This window comes from Malus sylvestris, chromosome 10 (genome assembly GCF_916048215.2).
Source record: "Malus sylvestris chromosome 10, drMalSylv7.2, whole genome shotgun sequence".
In the NCBI taxonomy this organism is placed as follows: domain Eukaryota; kingdom Viridiplantae; phylum Streptophyta; class Magnoliopsida; order Rosales; family Rosaceae; genus Malus; species Malus sylvestris.
In genome coordinates this window covers 30710054-30734049 of record NC_062269.1, presented here as the reverse complement: position 1 = coordinate 30734049, position 23996 = coordinate 30710054, and the positions used below count along the sequence as shown (strand labels likewise).

At 36.6% G+C, this 23996-nt stretch overlaps 1 protein-coding gene across 4 annotated transcripts in view; it reads left to right on the top strand.

Moving 5' to 3' along the window:
• Positions 1 to 17864: 17864 nt before the first annotated feature.
• LOC126584620 (myosin-11-like) overlaps positions 17865 to 23996 on the top strand; it is a 57696-nt gene continuing 51564 nt past the window's right edge. For 2 of the 4 annotated variants that reach the window (XM_050248955.1, XM_050248953.1), the window contains exons 1-3: positions 17865 to 18014; positions 18131 to 18177; positions 18635 to 18763. In XM_050248955.1, coding sequence (XP_050104912.1) covers positions 18175 to 18177; positions 18635 to 18763 — 132 coding nt within the window. In that variant the 5' untranslated portion in view covers positions 17865 to 18014; positions 18131 to 18174. The remainder of the gene's footprint in view (positions 18015 to 18130; positions 18178 to 18634; positions 18764 to 23996) is intronic. The other 2 variants (XM_050248952.1, XM_050248951.1) reach the window with 2 other exon arrangements.

The following is a 23996-nucleotide window of genomic DNA, read 5'->3' as shown; positions in this document are numbered from 1 at the left end:
CGTTTATAACCGACATAGACTGTTAATATCGCTTATAACGACATAGTTTTTAATCTTTTTAAATGGTGGTGTCGTATAAAAAATGAATCGTGTCGCTTTCAACCAACATAAAGGTAATGTCGGTTAAAAAGAGAATCGTGTCGCTTATACCCGACATTAATAATTATTTTTAAATATTTTAAAACTTTCTGTCGGTTGTAGCTGACAAGTTGATGCTCTTTATATATCTTGTCTCGTGTCTTGTTCTTCCTCTCTCGCGTCTTTCTTCTCTCTCATTTCTCTCAGCCATCTCTCCCTTTAATAGCAGAACCCTAACTACATCTCATTTCCCAATAATGAAGAACCCCTAGCCGCGCCTCATTACTCACTATTCCCTGCAAAAACCCAAAATTGGTGAGTCTGCTATGGAAATGTAGGCACATCTAAGCTCACTATAAAAAAAGTAGTCATTACAGACGAAGATTTTTCGAGGGCCCAAAAAAACCGTTGTAAAAAGCACATTTTACGACCATAAAATATGAGTCGTCGGTAACATGGCATGAAACAAATTTGTATTACCAACGCACATGATATCCTCGGAAAAAGTCTCAAGTTTCGTCGAAATTGCACTTTTGTTTGGCGGGAATAATTGGCGCCAGTTGTATTAACGGCAAGTAAAGTTCTTATCGGAAATAGAATGGTTATTTCTGAAGGTTGACTCATGTTGACGAAATTGATTTAGTATTTTCGAGGGAAAAAAAGTCCTCTCGGTAATGTTTTTATAATTTTGAGGGAAAAAAAAGTCCTCTTGGTAATGCTTTTATATTTTCGAGGGTGATTAGTTGTTATCGGAAGTAATCATATTTTTCCGACAAATTTTTTCTTTGTCAGAATAAATTTTAAGGCATATGGTTTTGTTGGAATCAATTATTTACTAAAGGTCACATGTGTCGTTTGAATATTCTTGAAATAAGTTTGATGCTTAATTTAAATTCTACAATAAATAGATCATATAACTTAGAATATATATGGAGAAAATTGAACCATTAAATTAAAAATAAAACCATTGAGCAAAAAAGTGTATAACTTAATATTGTATTCTATGATAAAGAAATCATTTGCATGCCTTTGTTAAATCATAACATTTGTCATTGACATTGAACAAAGTATAACCATATCACTTCCGCAACTAAATTTTCAGATTAAAAAAAAAAAACACACACACAATCACAATGAGAGCTTAGCCCACAATTTCATCATCTTTGTCATCATTTTGGTTGGCTTGAATACCCCCATGCACGTCTTCTTCTTGGTATGGCTCATCATCATCATCAACATTAGGCATCTCATAAACATTTCTAGGCTTCGTTTCCACCACGTAACTCCAAGCCTTATTTTTAATCTCTCTCACATAAAAAGCTTGGGTTGCTTGGTTTGCCAGCACAAATGGCTATTTAGTATGCAACTTGCGAGTTGTATTAATACTAATTATTCCATAACGATCTATCTTATAACCTGTTCCTTTTCGCACAATGTCATACCACTCACAATTGAACAATACAACTCTATTGCCTTCTGTGTAACGAAGCTCAACCACGTCTTTTAATACTTCATACCAAGACACACTAACAATTTGTAAAACTTTTCTGCATCTCTATTTGGGTCCTGTGGACAGCCTTCTTCTACTAAACCATGCATATCATCATCTTGTTCCATATTGATCACATCATTCTCACTACCATCACTATCACGGTCACTGTTGCTTTCATCAGTCTCGTCATTCTCATCCTCCCCATGCAAATGCCATCTAGTATAATTTTTGATAATTCCTTTATAAAGAAGATGTTGTTGTACTTCAACCTTAACTTTTTTGTATCTATTACTACACTTGACGCAAGGACATAAAATTTTAGCATCGTCCGGCTGAAGATGGTTGTATGCATAATCAAGAAAAGTTTCAACTCCGTTAAAATAATCTTCGGATGACCTCCCAGATTGCATCCAAGATTTATCGATTGGCATTTTTCCCTGCATGGAACAAAGTTCACACAGAGTGTCTAATTGGGGGGACACACACGTGCAAGAACCGAACAGTCTTTATCGAATGCTATAAACGTATTGCGTTTCTCAATATTATCGTCAAAATCAGTTACGTATATAAGCACAGTAACCAAAAAAAAAAAAAAAACAATAAACGCCAATATGCTTAAATGCAAATCAACAAAATCCTCTTAGTTTTGATAATCCAATTCATAACTTGCATGCCAATAAAGAAGAAAAGCAAATAAAGATTCTAAATTCAATCTCACATGGACCTCAATTAGTCATAAACCACATAGAAACAGATTTCAATAGAATAGAAAATACGAAATTCAATCTCAATAATTAAAATTCCACACACGCCCAAATGCTAACTCTTAATCTCCCCCCCACCCCAAACCCAAACATATAGAAAAAGTTGAAAGTAATTCAGATATGTACAACCTAACTCCCATATTCCTGCTTCTTAGTCAATCCCTACTAGATTTCTAGATGGATTAGACATTTATAATTGATTATGGAGCCTTCTTTGTCTACCCAACCCCAACCGTACATGGTTTCTTCTCTTCTTTTTAGCAAGACTAAGACAACCCCTTCAATTTGACCCAAATAAAAATATATTTCCGAAACACCCCCCAACCCATCCCCCCAACCCCCCCCCCCCCCCCAACAGACGTGCAAAATCAAAACTATAAATCTGAAAAAATAAAGGTTGAAGTCACAATTAATTGGAAAATAGAACAAGCCAATAAATAACATAACAATGGAACGGAAGAAAAAAAATTCAAGAACGTCCAGATGATGGAAGAAATACCTAGAGTTCAGACGTCCGACGGAATGGAGGGAGAAAGTCAAGAATGCCCAAACCATAAGACAGAGGAAATGGAGTTCACAAATCCAAGAGTTGTTTATCCCAACTAAAATTATATGTAGGTTTATTTTGGGTATAATTAAGCAATACTAAAGTGGAGGGATCGTATACATTAATTTGGGTATTAAAATATTACATACACGCAACAATAAAAACGTGTTTTCAACAAAAAAAAAAACCACAAAACCATATTAAAATAGTATTATCCATTAGTGCAAATATTAAATTGAAGATCGAATTCGTTCGTCACACTCTTATAGGGCTTAGGAGTAGTTGTAAAAATCAGCTGGGTTAAAATAACCGTTAAATCCTCAGTTTGCGTTTATAATCGTCAAAAGGTCTCATCTCGTTACCTAATATCTGAATGTCTGTTAGATCATATAGAAACAAGTTTGACGGTTAGATCATTCAAATTAATTTTCCAGACTGCAAATATTAATTTTTGATAATGTTCAGGGTTTTGGGTTTTTTCCTTAAATGAATGGTATGGAACAATATTATTTTATATTTTAATAAAAATGTTTGTAGAATTTAGTGTTTTGCCGTTTCCCAAAAAATAAATTTGGCTTCCCTCATCTTTTTCCCACAATTCCCAAACTCTAGTTTTTATGGAATTTAAGCGGTTTGGCTTTTTTTCCAAATTAATTAGGATTTTGGCATGTCCCTCCCTTTTCTCCCACAATTTCCAAAAATGTTTCCTAAAATTTGTTCGGCCCACAGCAAAAAAAAAAAAAAAAAAAAAAGAGGAGGGAAACTACACTCTTGATTAGATTAGGGTTGCATCTATGCCATTATTTATATTAATGCCTCCAACCTTCAAAGGAGGCAACAAAAAATCTCCCTAATCAATATTCAAAGGGCACAACCGTGAGTATACAGGTAAACCTAAAGTCATGTTTGTCTAGTTCGTCCAGTTTAGGTTTTGTGACAATGAGTTCTCCTTGTGCCAATTTTAAGTTTAGGGTTTATGTATATATTAAATTTCAATTTTATTCATTTTTCATGGCTGCTGGGATTTTCTAACAATTAGGGTTTATGTATATATTTTGCCTTCTGCCATTAAAACCCTAATTCTAGTCAATTTTATTTAGCTTTCATGGTTTCGTTTTTTCATTTTTCTATCTTTCGGTACTATTGGCATCTAATTTTCTTGTACTTGTATGATTGATAGATATGGTAAATAAGGGAATGAGCCAAAAAAAATTCATCAAACACACGTCGTCTGTCATCTAGACTCTCTTTAAAACCAACATGATACCACCACTGAACTACATGACAATGAAATGCAAGAGACCCAACATGCAAATATACAAGGTAATTTTATATGTGGATTTTTAATTTATATGTACAAAAAGAAAAGCTACAATGGGATTTTGTCTTTGCCTAATCAAGTCTGGGTTCTTGGCCATCAGAAATTATTTTTGATTTTGTCTAAACTACATGTAGGAGTAGCCGAAATTGAAGGAAAACTGAGAGAAAATCGGTTACGGTGGTTTGGACATGTGCAAATAAGGCCTACTGACGCTCCGGTTAGAAGATGCGACTACGGGACAGAGGTTCAGGGCCGAAGGGGTAGAGGAAGACCTAGGAAAACTTTGGAAGAGACTTTAAGAAAAGACTTAGAGTACTTGGATCTAACGGAGGACATGACACATGATCGAGCACAATGGCGTTCTAAGATTCATATAGCCGACCTGACTCAGTGACTTGGATTTTTCAAGTCTCCAATCGAGAAGTTTTCCCCACCCGGGAAATTAAGGGAACACTGCCTCAACCTACATGCTCCACTCACAAAGCTTCAACATACAAGCTTCAACAAAAGAAAAATTCAAAGAACTTAGTGAAGAAGGCTTTGGTGTATTTAACACAATACGTTGAAATGAAACAAAGCTTATTTATTGATATCTCTAAGAAGTTACAAATATGTACATATACACGAGTCAAAATAAACAAACAAGAGGGAGCCTTCACAAAAGTTGCTTAGGAGAAGTCTTAGCAGTCGGCAGAGCCTCAGAAAGAGAAGGCACCAGAGGGGGATCATTCGGAGCCTCAGTACTGGACAACACCCTAGAAGGAGGAGGCATCGGAGGTTGATCATTTAAAGCTTTATTACGCGGTACAGCCCCAGAAGACGAAGGCAATAAATGCCTTTGGAACAAACCCATAAACCTCTGATGATCATGTAAAATCTGACCATCAGATTCCTTCATCTGGTCAAGCTTCCTCTTCATGTTTGTAGCATAGTCATGAGCGAGCCGGTGCAACTGTTTATTCTCATGCTTGAGCCCTCTAATCTCCTGTTTGAGACTCATCACTTCAGCCGCCAATGATTCAACTTGGCGGGTTCGAGCAAATAGGCGTTGGGCCATATTAGACACAGAACCTGCACACTGAACACTGAGAGCCAGAGAATACTTAACAGCCAACTCATCAGACCGTTTGGAAAGTAGTCTGTTATCTTTGGGAGTGAGAAGGTTCTTGGCCACCACCGCAGCGGTCATATCATTCTTAATCACGGAATCCCCAACGGTAAGAGGACCAGTAGGGGATACGAAGGATGGGCGCCATATGTTGTCTGGAGAAGGCGTGGCTGCCTCTTCAACAAGGTTCAAGTCAAAACGACGGTCGGAGAGGCCAGACATTTTCAAAGGTGTTGAAGAGAAAATAAGTCGGACAAATCAAGATCTTAGAAATGTAAGAAGGGAGCTTCTACTGGTGGAGATTCAAGTGTGCTTTGGAACTTAATACCAGCCTCTATAAAAATCCGCACTCGATGGAGCTTCAGAAATCGAAGAGGCGCCTGCTCAGAAATCGAAAAGGCGTTTGCTTTCTCAAAAGCTGGGCTGCTCAGAGACCACGAGGGCCGATCTCAGGAATCGAAGAGGCGTTTGCTTTCTCAAAAGCTGGGCTGCTCAAAGACCACGAAGGTCGATCGCAGAAATCGAAAAGGTGCTTGCTTTCTCAAAAGCTGGGCTGCTCAGAGACCACGAGGGTCGATCTCAGAAATCGAAGAGGCACCTGCTTTTTCAGCCTTGTCAGCACCTGTCACATGCACACTCAACTTTGCGGAAATTACGGGCATTCTGTCGAAGATTTCTAGTGAAGTAGAAAGCACGTGAATGTTACTGTTCAATCATTCACTTTCCACACGCAACATCAGCTCACGGGTACCACAGATAACTTTGCCAAAAATCTCTGACAAAGTTTAGACACGTGAAGCTTGCAGCTCCCATTACATCGCTATGACCAAGAAGGGTAAAAGAATAGCAAAGAAACAACACTAACAAAGTTTAGACACATAAATTTTGAAGGTCTAGCTACCATATTATTACCCACAAGGGTAAAGGAACAGGACCATTGCTGGATAATTGGAAAGTCCTTGTGGGTCAACCTCTGTGCTCCATGGCAAGGTAGACTAGCAAACAGGCCTAACCTTTACTCACATTCGAGAAAACACTCCCAACAAGATTGCTTGCTTCAAGATCGAAGAGGCACCATCCTCCGAATCTCGAGAGCCAGACTCCCAACACGATTATTTTCTCAAAAAGCGACAAGACACCGCTCTCTGAATCTCGAGAGCCAGACTCCTAGCAGGATTGCTTTCTCAAAAATCGAAGAGGCACCGTTCTCCGAATCTCGAGAGACAAATCCCCGACAGGATTGCTTGTTCGAAAACCGAAGAGGCACCGCTTTCTCAACTTCGAGAGCCCCTTAGATAAAGCTTGTCTGTAATCCTAACACCGCTTTCTTAACTTCGAGAGCCAGATCTCCTTGGATAAAGCTTGTCTGTAATCTTCACACGTAACATCAGCTTTCCAGATACCACAGACCACTTTTTCAAAGTGCTCTGACAGAGTTAAAACACGTGAAGCTGGCAGCACCCACTACCGTGTTATGACCAAGCAGGGTAAAAGAATAGTATTACTCCTTATTAAGGAGACTCCTATATATGTCGACCTCCATCCTCAACGGACAGGCAGACCTGCAAAAATGCTCAACCCTTCCTCATATCTGAGAGGGCACTCCCAACGAAGCCTCTCGAAATACTCAGCTTTCTTTCCCCCCGAGAATACCTCTGCAAACAAGCTACACTAGAGCAAGAATATCTCATATCATCAGGGTTAAAAGCAAGAGTATCCCATATCATGCTTTTTTCCTATCTTTTCCTTTGGCCTTGTTCTTACCTGCAAGACAAGGAGAAAGAGAGCAATCAGTCAGCACTTGGAATCAAGCTTCTAGTCTGGAACTGACTGCCTGGAACCCCATTGCTCTCGAGTACTCATCTTCAACATCTTATGCTTCCCGAGAAGATACCACATCTGCCTGAGGAACAAATAGGGCAAGTGAGAAGGATACAAGGAAGCATGTGGAGACAAGCGCAACAGAACACCTGCCGATACATCCACTACTTTGTCAACAGCAAAAGTATCCCATATCAGCAGGGTCGAACGTACTCTAGATTTGATGGACTTGTTTTGACCCTCAAATTCTTCAGTCGGCCTTATACTCTGGTGGAAACAAGAAAACCCTCCAGCCCAGTTCAAGAATAAGCATATGGAAAGTTACTTCTTCAAAAGCAAAAGTATCACATATCACCTTTTCTCCTTTTCTTCTCTTTATCCTTCATGCTACCTGCAAGATAAGGAGAATGATAACAATCAGCCGGAACTCGAAATCAAAACTTCTGATCTGGGACTGATTGCTTGGAGCTCTGATTGCTTACCTTGTCTGTCACCTCTTTCAGCAGATCCCCTAGCTCGGCGACTTGGGGGACTCCTACTACATGGTTTGTATCGCGCTTGACCAAGCCTGAAACTACAAGTAAGCGTCAAGTGAAATTGATACATTACCTTGTGCATCTCCACCAGTTAAAGATACCACCCCTGGAGGGAGGAAGAGTACTTCCAAAGAAGATGCCACATCTACCTATGAGACAGATAAGGCAAGTGAAGACGATACCACACTTCGGTACTTAAAAGTTTCGTGATTACGAGATCATTCTTCCACAATATTTCCTAATGTCATTTGTACTAAATCATTCACTTGTACTCACTAAAGGAGAGCTTGAACCTATATACTGTGTAAACCCTTCACAATTAATGAGAACTCCTTTACTCCGTGGACGTAGCCAATTTGGGTGAACCACGTACATCTTGTGTTTGCTTCATGTCTCTATCCATTTACATACTTATCCATACTAATGACTGGAGCAATCTAGCGAAGATCACAAACTTAATATTTAAGATGATATTCTTTGGTGTATGCTTTTCGCAAACGATATAGTGTTGATAGATGAAACGCAGGAAGGGGTAAACGCGAAGCTTAACCTTTGGAGAGAAGTGTTAGAATCTAAAGGTCCTCGCCTAAACCGATCAAAGACATAATATATGGAGTGCAAGTTCAGTGCAAACGGAGGCCAAAATGAGTTAGGGGTGAGGATCGGAGATCAGGAAATACCAAAGAGCGACCGTTTTCGCTACCTAGGATCTATCTTGCAAAAGAACGGAGAATTTGATGGAGATCTCACCCATAGAATACAAGCTGGATGGATGAAGTGGAAGAGTGCATCCGGCGTGTTGTGTGACCGTCGTAGGCCACTGAAGCTCAAGGGAAAATTTTATAGGACGGCAATAAGGCCGGCAATGCTGTATGGCATAGAATGTTGGGCGGTGAAGCATCAACACGTAGGTGTAGTGGAGATGAGGATGCTTCGTTGGATCTGTGGGCACACGAGAAAGGATAAGATTAAGAATGAGGATATCCGAGATAAAGTAGGAGTAGCCGAAATTGAAGGAAAGAGGAGAGAAAATCGGTTACGGTGGTTTGGACATGTGCAAAGAAGGCCTACTGACGCTCCGGTTCGAAGATGTGACCACGGGACAGAGGTTCAGGGCCGAAGGGGTAGAGGAAGACCTAGGAAAACTTTGGAAGAGACCCTAAGAAAAGACTTAGAGTACTTGGATCTAACGGAGGACATGACACAAAACCGAGCGCAATGGCGTTCTAGGATTCATATAGCCGACCCCACTTAGTGGGAAAAGGCTTTGTTGTTGTTGTTGTTGTTGTCTAAACTACATGTCAGTTTCACTAGCATGGAAAAGAATAGTATAAGACCCATGGAATCATCCTGGAATTTTTTTCGGAAGACATCCATGTTTCTAGCACATTTCATTTTATTTGGGAAGACATCCATGTTTCTAGCAGAACGACGTAGGTCTAGAAGAGCGGTTTAGATTGGTGAATTTCAGTGTAAATAGTGTAGTTTTTTTAATTTGGTAGTTTTTAGGTCTATGACTAGACGATCAAACTTGTAGCTTTTCCATGATATATATGATGGATTAGTTTGAATCATTCTAATTTCTAACAATTTTTGTGTTTAATAACACGCATCATGGAATTAAAAAAAAATGTATGGGTTTGATCATAAAATTTATAATCAAATACCTGAAGACAAAGGAAGATCAACTAAGAGGACTAGATGATTCGTCTCCAATTTTCTTCTCCCATCCCCGAGTTCAAATAAGCTTGATAGAAATTAAAAACAAGTAAATCATATGCTCAGTTTAAAACTTTATTCTTTGGTTAACAAAAGAAATAAGTCAATTTCAAGTAGGCCAACTCTTAAATCTTGATGTTAGGCTAAAAACAATCCAACCATGTTTGCCATGCACTTGATTAAAAACTAATTTTTTGCAGTTTAAATTAACTAACCCGTTTGCCTCACACTTATTAAAATCATGATGAAAAAAAATAAACAATATATGCACAAATTTAGTTTAATTTGGTTCGATTTTTAATAATATATCCTTAAAAATAGATTATATCAAACTAGTGTTGAACGGTTAGATATAAAACCAATTATTAAATTGGAATGTATAGTTTAACTTCAAAGTATACTTGAAGATAGAAGAGAGTGGTATTTCGTTTGCTTAATTTCATGATTCAAAGGTTGTTGGTTGTTTTATAAACTTTGTCCTATGCTAAAAGAAACTAATTCTCTCATAATTATGTCTTATTTAGCTTTGTGTTTTCTTTGTAAAATTGTAGCCACGGCAACAAGAGGAATGAGTCAAAATAGAGCACCGCGCACTACTACTCATTCACCTACACCCTCTTCAGACCAACTTGGTGTTACCCAACCATCACATAGTAGCGAAATACATGAGACACAACAAACATCTATTGAGAATCAACCTTCAAGTGTCCAAGTCATGGTCGTCTTCTTCATGTAGGTGTTGTCTTTAGTACTAAAGATGCATATCCCTTAAATAGCCAAAGTTGTAATAAACGTATGTGCTTAGGACGTGAAGAAAGCCATGAGCAATTGAAGGACCAAGTCCACACTTTAACAGATAAGTTGAATTCTTTGCAAGAATTAGTTGAAAGATTGATGCCAAACAACTCAAATAATTATGCAGACTCAGGACCATCTGCTTCTATGGTAAATTGTTTTATTTCATTTTTATTGTTTGTCTTATTGTTGAATAATATATTATTTCTTTACTTACTCTCTTTATTGTTTGTTTGACAGGAGAATGTTCAAAGTTGGTCAAATGCTCAACATGAAGATTAGTAGTGCATCATACTTTTATTTTGATATTAACAAATATCTGAACTTGTTAGGTTTTATTCGTGGGATATTGTTCTTTTTTTTATTTTTTCCAATTTAACTATTGTCCATTTTCTTTTTTAAATAATTTTATGAATAATCTTGCTTGGATATTGAGAAATTTAATACAATGGTTTGGTTAATTTATTAGTAACGATTACATACCTATTTTTATCATATTTTAATTTCAATATATAATTTAATTATAAATAGAATAATAGCTTTTTTGATTGTAAATTCCTCTCGTTACTGTGCACATTTCTAACAAAGACGCTCATATAGGAAAAACCAATTTTCAACCAAATATTGGTTATGAAAAAATTTGCGATGACTAAATATGGTCAATAATATTTATTTCCAATGAAGCTTCACCGTCAAAAATATATATTACCGACAAAACTTCACCATTGCAAATATATATATTCGACGAGTCTTCATTGTTGAAAATATATATATTCCCAACGAAGCTTGCCATTGCAAATATGTATTACCGATAAAACTTCACCGTTGGAAGTACATATTTTCGATGATGCTTGATCATAGCAAATATGTTTTTGTGCCTATTTCTGTCAAGCCGTTATGTATTTTTGACAACCTTGTATGGTCCGTAATTGTAATTGCGATGATTGTGCACTCTCATAAAAAAAGATGATTTTGTTGGAAAAAGATTTTTTGACACAATTGTTTGGTCGAAAAAACGTGATTGCAAAAAACATTTGTCGTCACTTGAAAAGTAATTTCGACAACTCTATAAGTATTTGCGACCAAAATTCCATGTTGAAAATAAAATAAGTTTGCCATTTTGAACATTCAATTCCAACATAAATATAACTATTAACGAGTCATGTGTGTCGAAAATGCATTAATTCCAACGGCTGGTCGGAACAAAAGTATTTCCAATGGGACAATTTCCGACGCTCAGCGAGGGCTTTTTCCCGTCGGAAATAAGTATTTGCGACGGAAAAATGCCTTTTCCAACAGTATTTGACCCTCACTAATGACACTTTGTTTTGTAGTCATCAACCCTGCCATTGTTGAATATGTGCATGATAGGATTAAAAGCACACCACAAAGTAGCACACAAATGTCCTATTGATTTTCCTTATTAACACTAAGATTTGTCAATTGTAGCATATGAAAATAAGGGTCTTTCCCGCAGAAGATTGTTTTATCTAACTACCTAAAATGTCACAAAAACTGGGTTGCTGTCCCTACTGACCAGCCACCGAAAAATAATTATTAGACTGACTTATACATATCTAAAGTCTACGAAATTTTATATGTAGATACTAGACACACAAAGCTACACTCACACAAATTTTTGGGATTTTTGGAGTTGATTTGCTATTTAAATTAAATAGAACAAAAACAGGATAGAAACAAATTTTAAGTAGTTCACAAATTAAGAAAAACGAGTTAGGGGTATTGCTATCCACCACCAAATAATCATGCAAACATGTTATGTTTCATTCAAATTTCTTTTATTTCCGGATGAAGATGCTCAAGTTGGCTCAATGTTAGAACTCAACCTATTACTCTTTCTTACGTAGTATGTTAAGAGAATGACGTTTTCAACTTAACTTAGTCCCTAGCATGCAATCTAGAATGGCGTGTTCATAGATTTAACAAGTAGAAATCATTAAGAACGAAAAGAGTTTGAGTCATCACAAGGCATCGTAAGTACTGGCGTTGTCTTACTTATCTTAGAAATTGGTTCACATGTTAATCGCAATTAACAAGTACTACTTTAGAACATATGTAGGTCCTCATTCGACAAGGGCAGGCACACACATACTCGTAGCATTAGAATCCTATATATGCTTACTACGTATGCATCCATAGAAAACAAATAAAGAATTCATCAATGAGACAAGTAGTGAACCAAGTTTCATCCATTCATAAAAATAATTTAACGAAATGTCATAACAAAATTGCAATCATATTCGGGGCTTCAAAACAGCCCCTATAACCTCTAAAAAATTCGTTACACATAGTTCTCAAAATAAACCAAAAGAAAGACATGAGTTTGAGAAGATAAAACCTAGAGAAGAGAATGTCAAGATTTCCTCCTTCCTTTCTTTCCTTTCTCAACGCAGCAGCCTTACTTTTTTTTCCTTCCTTTCCTTCCTTTTTTTTCTATCTTTTTTTCTCTAAAGAACTCTCCTTTGCTGCTGCAACTTGCAGCCTTTATGCCCATGCTTGCTGCCCCATTTATGCTCCATAACTCACCCCACTAACAGCCATTTAGTGATGACAATAAGTGAGAGGAAATTGTAAAACAATTGTAACTCTTTGGGCAACCTTTATGCCAATTACTCCCACTTAATCCTCATATTTAATTCCATTTCATCTGATATTTGAGGAGATGTCAGCTGGCTTGTTCTTGGCTGCAAGTTTTATTGGATTTATTGCCTTCAATGCAGTTACAAACTGCACAGCGTCTTGGAAACCTTTCAATGTTAAAACAGCCATAACTTCTTCTATAAAAATGCTATTAACAATCCGCGAAATGCTCCAGAAAATAGACATCCGTAGATTTCTAAGCATATAAGGCTCATTCTCTAATTCATTCTGAGATGTTCGCAACTTGCTTCCAAAGTCAGCTGACCTGCACAGGCAGTTTTGACGAATTTGTCACTTAATATCCAACTTGTGCTATTTTTCTTTTCTTTGCTTGACAAATCCTACTAAACACAAAAACAAAGTAAATAGCTCAAAAATATAAGGAACTAACTAAGAAAAGACAAGTGAATTTGATGTAAAATATATATAAATATGAGCTTATCAGTGCATTAATGCCTTTTCCTACAGAGGTAAACATCAACCCTGCCATTGTTGAATATGTGCCCAGTTGATGATTTTTATACAGAAATAAGAAGCAAACTAATACATGCTTGTTTGATTTGTGTATGAGTTTATGAATCCGCCGAACAAATAATGGGAAAAGGCATAATAACACTCGAACAGCTCAGATCCGAAAAATAAAGGGTAAAATCACTAGCCTGCATAACTGATCTCTCACTGCATGTTGCATATAAAATTCACCTTGGATGTGCTTGTTTTGATGTTGAAAAAAATCCGTTGTTGATACATGTACAACGGCTGCAGATACATCCCAAGAAAGATGCAGAGGTCCAATAGTCAAGGTACTTGTCCCCAAACGTCCGATCTTAGCTAATTTACAAGAAAGGTAATAATCTTTTCTGATTTCCCTTCACTGATGTGAGCTCAACATACATTAAATATGTCCATATATGAATGTGAACTCCTTGTTTCTGGTTATGAGTAGAACAATGCCTGATCTGGCATCCGTTAGGGAAATGACAAAGAATGGCTTGGTTAAATCACAGTTCCAAGCAAACAAAGGGTAAGAAAACTTGTTTGTACATGTTGTAGGTTTGATCTTCAAAAATATGGCTATGTATCACGACATGTCTCATATTTTTGCATTGTTTGTGTAGGACACTACGACCTAATGTATATCCGAGAAAAGGAAATGTTGAAGTTGTAGATCCAAAGGCAAACAAATTATCAACTAACACATCATCTGATCTGAAAGGTATACACTCATCTGTGCTGAGATTTTGTTGGATCTGCAACGTGTGTGAATGGATATGGAATGCATGTATCATTTGAAGATACATGTGGACCATTTGGAACTTGACCTGCTCTGAGAACAAAAGAAAAATCCACTTCTAAACTAAATAAATGACATTTTTTTTTTCCCGAATGCATTAGTGATAGATCTGCTGAAAACAGTCGTGTTTCCTCAATAACTCATGAAGCTGTTTACTTGTGGTAGGAAACTTTTTATTTTTTTTTATTAATAGTTTGTGGTATCCCTTATGAGCGATAGGATAGTTGTTATTTTATTTATCGAATTGTTAGATGGTGTCAGTTAGGGCCGACAATATAGTTGTTTATTTTATTTATTAAATAGTTAGGTGATGTTGGTTAGGACCGACACTACTATCCTTTTTTAATGTCGCCTATATCCGACGTGAGTTTCAATGTCACTTTTACCCGACAATACTATCCTTTTTTTATTTTATATTGCTTTCCTTTTTCGTGGCGGATTAAGGGGACTAACTGACATCAAAAGCCTTTTCATGACACTAGTAATGGTCTCGGTTCTGTTATCCGACATTGCATCAGTTTATGTCGGATTTTTACCTATTATCCGACAAAAATTATGTTTTCTTGTCGGTTTTTGGACCACCAGTTATAGGTAATTTTGTAGTAGTGTTATGATTGCCTACTTCAAAATAACAAACTCAACTATTTAGGTCTAGGGTGATTTTTCTCTTTTGTTATTTACTAGTTTCTAAATTGAGGTACTCTATCATAAACTACAAACTGAGGTACTCTATCATAAACTACAAACTACAATTCTCTAAAGTCACCGTTAATGGTTCTTAAAAACTCTCTTTATTCTCTCAATGACTATAAAGTATGATTAGTGTTCTTTTTGCTGTTAATACCTTATGCTGCACTTCTTTATCCTTACAGGTAGGTAAAAGTGGGGTGTTCAATATAACTAAGATAAAACATTTACTTCTTCATGTTTTTATTAATTTTTTTATTTATAAATAGGGCAAAAGACTTTTTACTACCCTCATGTTTCGTGGTTTTCAATATTTAGTACATCAAGTTTTTTTTCGTCCCTGAGTCATACCTAAAGTGTAAATTTTGGGACAGTCTCATACATCCGTTAGTCAAACTGTTAAGTCTCCCGTTAACTATGATGTGGCGCCCATGTGGAAAATGACTGGGCACCACATGTCACCCACGTGGAAATTTAAAATAAATTATTTATTAAATAAATAAATAAATAAATAAAAAATTATATATATATATATATATATTAAAAAATAAAGAAAAACCTTCATCTTCCCCAGATTCGGAGGAAGAAGAAGAAGAAGAAGAAGAAGAAGAAGAAGAAGAAGAAGAAGAAGGAGAAGGAAGAAGGAGGAAGAAGAAAAGAAAAAAAAAAACGGAATCTGCAACCCAGATTCGGAGGAAGAAGAAGAAGAAAAAGGGGAAGGAAGAAGGAGGAAGAAGAAGAAGGAGGAAGAAGAAGAAGAAAGAAAGAAGAAGAAGAAGAAAAAAAAAAGGGAACCCAGTTCGTCTCCCCCTTCCCCCCCAAAACCCAACCCCCTGCAACCCAAAAGAAGAAGAAGGAGGAGGAAGAAGAAGGAAGAAGAAGAAGAAGAAGAAGAAGGAAAAAAAAACATGGATGACACGTGGCGCCCAGTCATTGTCCACATGGGCGCCACGTTACAATTAATGGCAGATTTAACAGTTTGACTAACGAATATATAAGACTGTCCCAAAATTTACACTTTAGGTATGACTCTGGGAAGAAAAAACTTGATGTACTAAATGTTGAAAACCAAAAAACTTTAGGGTAGTAAACAATCTTTTGCCCTTATAAATATATGCTAATCTTCTCTTCATGCTAGTTATAATAGGATGTCCATGACAACAAATTCCTGACGGTTGAGGTTGACAAAGTCTACAAAGACAATAATGTACAATGTTCATTCAAAATAACACAAGTGTTTGATATCAGTTATGTTGATGACTTATGTCATCAAGATACTTTATTGTAATATTATTTAAATATTAAACTTGGCTCTGATACCAAGTTCGGAGTAAGGCCTAGTTAAATAGTCGGATGACTATTGTAACAACTAGACATAAAACCTTTCATATAGAACTCGACATGTTTCAACATTATGACTGCTTACAATGCAGGTATAAGACCGCAAAGACTAAACTTAGAGGTACTAAGAACTCATAGGTATCCTGGTTAATGTCCAATTCTTTGTATGACAAACATTCAACTATAAAATAGGGCTCGAACAAAATATGGTCATCAGCTTAGCAAGATAATAATATACCTACAATAGTATTTTCCTGTTTTGGATTGGAAGTCTATTTAAACAAACATACTAAAAGAAAGAAAGGAAACTTAGTAAGACTGGATAAACTGCTTGACTATGTTCATTTACTCTTTTATTGATATATAAACATTTACAAAGGATGGAAGTTTACAAAGAATGAGTGTTTGCAAAGGATCCTAGAAAACTATGGAAAGTTGGTTCTATGTAGGTGTGTGTTCGCTGTGTAGAGGTTTGTGTTTAGGGATTATGTGTGCATGAAGGAGAACCCCTTCATATACACAAAGTATGATGGTGCTACGTTACAAAGATCTTTTCAAAAAGATGTAATATTATATAGAAAATATTTTCATTTTCCTTGACTATGTCATTGTTTTTGAAAACATGGATTGTTTCTGAAAGTGAAATTGGAGTCTTTTGCTTTTATGCTATTTTGGACTCCATGATTTTGCTTGGTGTCTTCTTTGAATGATGTGGGTGGAAGTACCACTTTTGCCTATTCTGGAAATTTTGAAAGTTTTGTGTCATGATGATTAAACATGAAGTATTTTATTGTTTTCTCATTAGTTTCTCCTTAAAATAAAAGGAAACCTAACGAAAAGTCTAAAAAACTTTAATTTTAATGAAAAATGACAAATAAAGGTGTTGTGAATAGTACTAGGGAAAAGGTAAAAATATGATTTTTTGTTAAAAATGAACAGTACCTGAAGTGTTTCGTTAATACTCCCTAAAATAAAAGGCATCTCATGCTACTCAAACAATTTGCACACACAAAACATATTTCACTATTCTATGCCCCACATACTGTTTTAAAAATCCCCACCTAGGAGCTAGGCGGTTGGTCATCACCCCGATTAATGCAGAGGCATTTAGAAATTAAGAAAGGCCTAATATATTTTAGAACCTAGGCACTATGCTTCACCCTGCCGTCCGACTTGCACATAACATCTTTTAAAACCTTCGCTCCACATAGTTTAACCTCATGGCTCACTCACGGTATATTATAAAATGATTACTTGATAAACAAGGTACGCAAACTAGAGTACTGTAGTAAAACGATTACTATTCTATTATAAAGGCCGTTTAACCAACTGAAAAGAAAACATTCACGAGGCTTAAACTTTGCAAGCTGGAGAACTGTAGTAAAAACACTGCGAGAAAAGTTGCATCATATTATGATGATTTTGCAGTAGGCAAAAAAATATTCTTATTAATCACCTGCGACGTCAAACGTTAAGTTTTCTCATTTTCTTGGTCAAGAGCACAAACCAACAAGAACAATAAGAAAATCACAATCTAGTCTTACTATAAATTGATTCGAGATCGAGTAGTAAGACATAATCACGTACAAAAGCTCTCCAAAATCCATTTTCCAAGCCGTTGGATCCATTCTTTGGGCCCAATAATATAACAACGAATTACTTTAGAAAAACATTTTAACAGTCGTCTCTTTCCTGTGAAGAAAGAGTGAGAGTAAGGCGCGAAGGGAGTGAGAGAGAGCCACAAGAATGGCGAAATTGTGGGGCGTGCGAAGACTGCCACTTCCACAAACCAAACGACACGAACAACGCAATTCCAAACCAACGAGGAACAAAAAGAAGAAAAGCAAAGAGTAAGCAACTTCTGCAAGTTTTTTCGTTTCCTTCCACTCTAAAAATCTATCATTATTTTTATGAGAAATCGAAGTTAAAATCGCTGAAATCTTTATGGGATTTGATTCTTGTGCAGAAGGGTATCTGCGTTTCTGGGTTTCTCGTTGAGAATCGATTGGAATGGTGTGTCAAATTTCGAAACTTTGCCTTACATTTCTGGTTTCTATTTGCGATCTTCCCATGAAAATGTAGTATGGTGATGAATGCTGCTCCTTTAGTGTGTAGATTAAGGAAAACTATTGTGCTTTATCCGAAAAGACGATATTTTAAAGTACTGTAAACTATTGGAGGTGGATTCAAACTTGGGTGCTAAGGGATATTGTTGTAATCTTTTTAGATTGAAAACACAGTGGATAAATTATGAGATCCCATAAGTTTCTTTTTTTCCGTGGTCGGTGATCTGATGAGTTTATTACCTACTGTTCATGTAAACTCACTATTGTGGATTTTGGTATATATTGTCCAAACAAAAATGTGAAAAAGGAGATGTATTTTACTTGCATTCCAGATTTTAACTGCTTACTGAAAGGGAAAAGAAAGCATTGAACTGATTAAGTGGTAAAACCTTTAACTGCTGCAGGCCAAGCCAGTGACCATTGTTGTTGGTTCTCTTGTTTGGGTTGAAAAACCAGAATCAGTTTGGATTGACGGTGAAGTACTAATTATTAAGGGTGATGACGCTGAGATTCAAACGAGTGATGGGAATAAGGTAATGCAGTTGTTGTTGTTTTCTTTCTGCCACAAGAGTTGTTATTATTTTAAGTCTGAATCTTTTGGTCTTATTCATTTGTCTTTAAATCCAACATTTTTCTAAATTATTATTTGCTAGTTTCAGTTTTAAGGATTTTAGGGCTTTGATCTTCGTTGGTATTTATATGATTTTGTACATGTTGGGTTCATTAGGCAAAGAAGTAGCAGTTGTGATCTGATATTTCTTTATATTTTGTGTTTTTGGCTAACCAAAGAGACGGTTAAGAACTGGATTTCAAGTAAGATAAGATTTTCTCTCCATTTATAGACATTGGTATTTTAGTGCTTGTTAACCGAGCTTTGGGCAGTAGTTTTCTGCATGTTCTAGCTTCTGCTTAGAAATACTAAGATGTTATTTAAGAAGAGATCGAATCTGCTGTTATCCTTTATGTGTTGGATGGTTCTTTTTCTGCATGGTCTATATCATTGTGGTTTGCCCCTTCCCTCCATCATTTTTCCTTCTCTTCTTCTTCTGCAAGATTTATTATATTCTCCTGAAAGACTTCATAGGCATATAATTTTTATAATTCTGAGTTTGTCGCAGGCAATTTATGCAGATCAGTATCATTTTGGGACTTACTGAAATCTCTTCTTATTAGAAGCTTCTGTTCTATATTTCCATCTTTGTTTCCTTATGTAAAAATGACTCCTTGAGTCAAGTGCCAAAATGTCACTTCATATGCAGCTTTACTGAAACACCAATTTGTTTATTTGTTTAGTCGACCTACTTTCATTTTGTCCAGGTTGTTGCAAAGCTGTCAAAAATATACCCGAAAGATACAGAAACTCCTCCTGATGGAGTTGATGACATGACTAAGCTAGCATAATTGCATGAATCTGGAGTGCTTCACAATTTGGCAACTAGATATGAGATAAATGAAATTTATGTAAGATTTTTCTCATCTTCTGTTTTGAGTGAAATAATGTACACCCTGGTGAAGAAAGTGATTAATCACTCCAGCTATGGGCGTCTCTGTTATAATACTTTGACATCATGGCAGACTTACACTGGAAACATTCTCATCGCCATCGATCCATTCCAAAGTCTCTCACATCTGTATGATGCTCATATGATGGAATGGTATAATGGAGTACCATTTGGAGAACTGAGCCCTCATGTTTTTGCAATAGCAGATGCTGCATACAGGTGAACTGTGTTTCTTTTGCATGCTACTCTTTATCTTTGAATGATGATGCAGTTACTTAATTGAATTTCCCGAATGTGATCAGGGAAATGATTACTGAGGGAAACGGCAATTCGATTCTGGTTAGTGGGGAAAGCGGAGCTGGTAAGACTGAAACAACTAAAATGCTTATGCGCTACCTTGCCTATTTGGGTGGTAATGCTGCAGCAGAAGGGCGGAGTGTAGAACAGAAAGTTTTAGAAGTAAGCTGTTTAGCTTGAACTGTATTTCGGCATCTAACTTTTTTAGTCAGTCTATTGAGATCTGAACCCTTGCATAACCATTCATTCCCATCACTAAGAAAATGATATTCAGTGCCAATATTTTATTAATATTTTTTCTCAACTGGGTTGTACCTTCCCTGCAAGTAGCCCAGCAGGTGTGGGGGCATATGTGGAGACAAAAATAATCGAGAAAAATATGAAGGTGACACGTGGATTCTAGGGTAAAGAAAAAGACAAAATTACCTTCGAGGCACACCAAAGCTTCTACGCAAAAGCAGTAGGAAATCATCCTTCAATTAAGTCAAAAGTGCCCAAAATAGGTATTTATTTATAACCTATTTCATCCATCCCTCATCATATCTTCTCCACAAGATAACCCTTAAATCATTCATTTTTTATTATATTAATTAGCTAATTAATTGATTAATTATTCAATTAATTTGCTAATTAAACACAAATCATGAACTTCACCCACAAAACCATCCAAGTGGCCGGTCCATCTCCTCCCAAGGTGGCCAGCCACATCCCTATATAAACACCCTCATTCTCTTCAAAACTCAATTCCAACTCTTTTGCAAAATTCTCTAAATTCTCCAAACACTTTTCTCTCAAAAGGCATCGGAATCGGAGATTCTTCGGCTCAAAGCTCCCCCCCCCACACAATTCATCATGGGCGCATGAGGCTCTTGACCTTGACCAAATGTGTTATTTGTTTTGTAAGTACAGTTTTATCTAAGATCAAGAAGGAAGAAATTTACTGCAAAGGAGTCCTGCTCCACTCGGTGGTCCAAATCCAACCAAACCTTGATCGTAATTAGATTTAAATTCTACAACATTTAATTCATTATTTAATCATCTTGTAGTGATAAGCAAGGAACAAAATGTCGATAATATCGGCGATATATCGCTGATATTATCGGTTTTTAAGGGAACCGATATTTTTATAACTATCCAAATAGTTTTCGTGATAATATCGCGATATTATCGATAATATCGCGATATTATCGACAAAATCACCAAGGCTCCGTCGTCGGAAAACTGCAGCCGAGGCTCCGTCGTGGCAACTGCCAAGATCTGCACCTCTCTCTGCACCTCTCTCTGCAATCCGCGCTCAGACCATCAAAATCCGCAATCCCTTCTCTCCGGATCCCAAAACCCGCTCGGGTTTGATGGATCCTCCGCCTCGTGTGGGTGTGGTGTGGCTGTGCTCCGGGAAGGAGAGTTGCAGAAATGGGGGGAGAAGAAACAAGGAGAGGAATGAGGGAGAAGGTTCGAGGGATTGGGGAAAGGGGAAACACGGGGAAGTGGGGTGTGTGTGTGTCTGTCTCCTCTGGGAAGGAGAGATGCATAAAAGAGATAGAGGGGAGAACTGGAGAAGAAACAAGGAGAGGGAGGCTGTGTGTGCGTGTGTGTGTGGAATGTGGGAGAAGGATCGAGAGATTGTGTGTGCGTGTGTGTGTGTGTGTGTGTGTGTGTGTTATCCGAGAGAAAAAAAAAACATTGAGGGTGTGTGTGTGTGTGTGTGTGTGGCACACAGTTTTGTATGAAACCATGGTTTTGTGTGTGTGTGTGTGTGTGTATGGTTATGTGTGTGTGTGTGTGTTATCCGAGAGAAAAAGAAAAAAACTTTGAGGGTGTGTGTGTGTGGCACACGGTTTTGTATGAAAGATTTGGAAGTGACTTTGCTCAGAAGAACCAAATATTCTGTCAGAGAAGAACCAAAAAATCTGCTTACTTTATCTTCTTCTCCATGTGAAGACCAAATTCTGTCAGAGAAGAACCAAAAATGCAATGTATAAAGTGTAAAATATTGTACTAATTCATTATATATAAATGATTATGGTGTGTTTAGACTTCTTTCATTAATTACTACATATTTTCTACACTCACAATGTTTGTCAGCTCGCTATATAATCAACTTGATAATGTTAAATCCATCATGCAATGCATTTCCTTCCAATTTTTTGTGATAAACTAATAGATAATTGACTAAATAAACATCCTGCAAAGTTTCAATAAAAATTTCCAAGTTTTTCTTACAATTTTCGTGGTTTCCATGTAATTTTTATCGATATCGATATTATCCCGATATTTCCATCGATATTTTCGTGTTTTCGAACTACCGATATTTCCGATATTACCGATATTTTCTTCCTTAGTGATAAGTACATGATGCTGTGTTCCCTTGGAAAAGTTGCGTAAGCTGTAAAACTGTTGAATTAGCTTTGACAAGGTACATGACTATATTTGACGGAATATGTATAAAGTAATAAAGAGGAAATTCTTTCTTTCATTATTCTTTTCTGGTTTATTTATATTTTTCGTTGTGTAAGTATTGTAATGGGCAGTTTGATGTTGGATTTTTAGATCGTCGGGTCCGCTTTCACTCTAACGACACCGATACTATCCCTAACTTTACCACCTGCCCAATCCGTTAAGTATGAGATTTTACCACAAAAGACTTCGGTATTAGTTAGAATATGGTAATTCTATTTAAACCTATTGGGTGTGGGACATTTAATACTCCCCCTCACGTGTAACCTCATTTAGTGGTTCACACGTAGAAATCCACACATCGGTAATTGAAACTCAGAAGTTGGCTCCAATTTGTTTTCAATATTTTTTCAGGAAGTGCCTTTTTAGGAACTCAAAGACCGACTCTATGTTAAGAGTCCAAGTTTGTTTCCAAGCCCTTCCTGGTGACAAGCCTTGAGCTTGCACGGGCCCAAACCTTGGTTCCGATACCATGTTGAATTTTTAGATCATCGGGCCCACCCTCACTCTAACGACATCGATATTGTTACAAACTTTACCACCTACCCAATCCGTCAGGTGTGGGGTTTTATCACAAAAAAAGCCTCGGTATTAGTTAAAGTATGATAATTCTATTTAAACTCATTGGGTTTCTTTGAACCCACCGATGTGAGAGATTTAACATTTGATTCGGTATTGCTCATCAACAATGCAAACGGTCTCAAAATCGAACCAAATTTGCTTTGTTCAACCATAGTTTTGGTCCTCTAAAAATCACAACCGAACATCCGTTTCATATTTTAAACCGGCTGAACCAAACCACAAGACAATGAATTGGTTTAATTTGGTTTCACCCATGGTTTAAATTAAAACGAAACAAAAGTTATTCATTATATAATATAATTAATTAGTATGGTTACCAATTGAGGTGTGAAACCTATCCAAATCTGCCTACCCCTAACAACTTATACAAAAATCTATATATGAATCATCTATAAATTAAAATCATATATTATGATCATATAGGGAAACTTGAGAAATCTTGAAAACATGATATAATTTTTAGAAAAACTAACGAAAAGTTCTCAAAAACTTTAGTTTGAATGAAAATGACAAAATAAATGTGTAAGTGAATAGTACTAGAAATGACTTTTCAAAGTAAAATTGTCCTTAACGTTAAAAGTGACCAGTACCAGAAGTGTTTCGGTAAGATTCCCATATTTTTTCCCATTACGTACTACATCCATGTTAACAAAAAACTGATCATATTTTCAACTAAGAAGTTTTTCACTAATTAACACCAACATGTTCAATGCCAATTTCCTCCCTTGTGTGGAAAAGCATCCATGGAATATTATTGATCAATAACTTTTGAGTATTTCTTCATGTTCACTCTTTAGACCAAAACGGAAGGGAAGAAAAAGAGAATAAAAAGTAGTGGCATAGAAAGGGAATGCAACATCGAAAGAGTAAGCATAAAACGACCTCTAAATCTATATATACTCATATTGCATATCTTACTGCTGTTTGT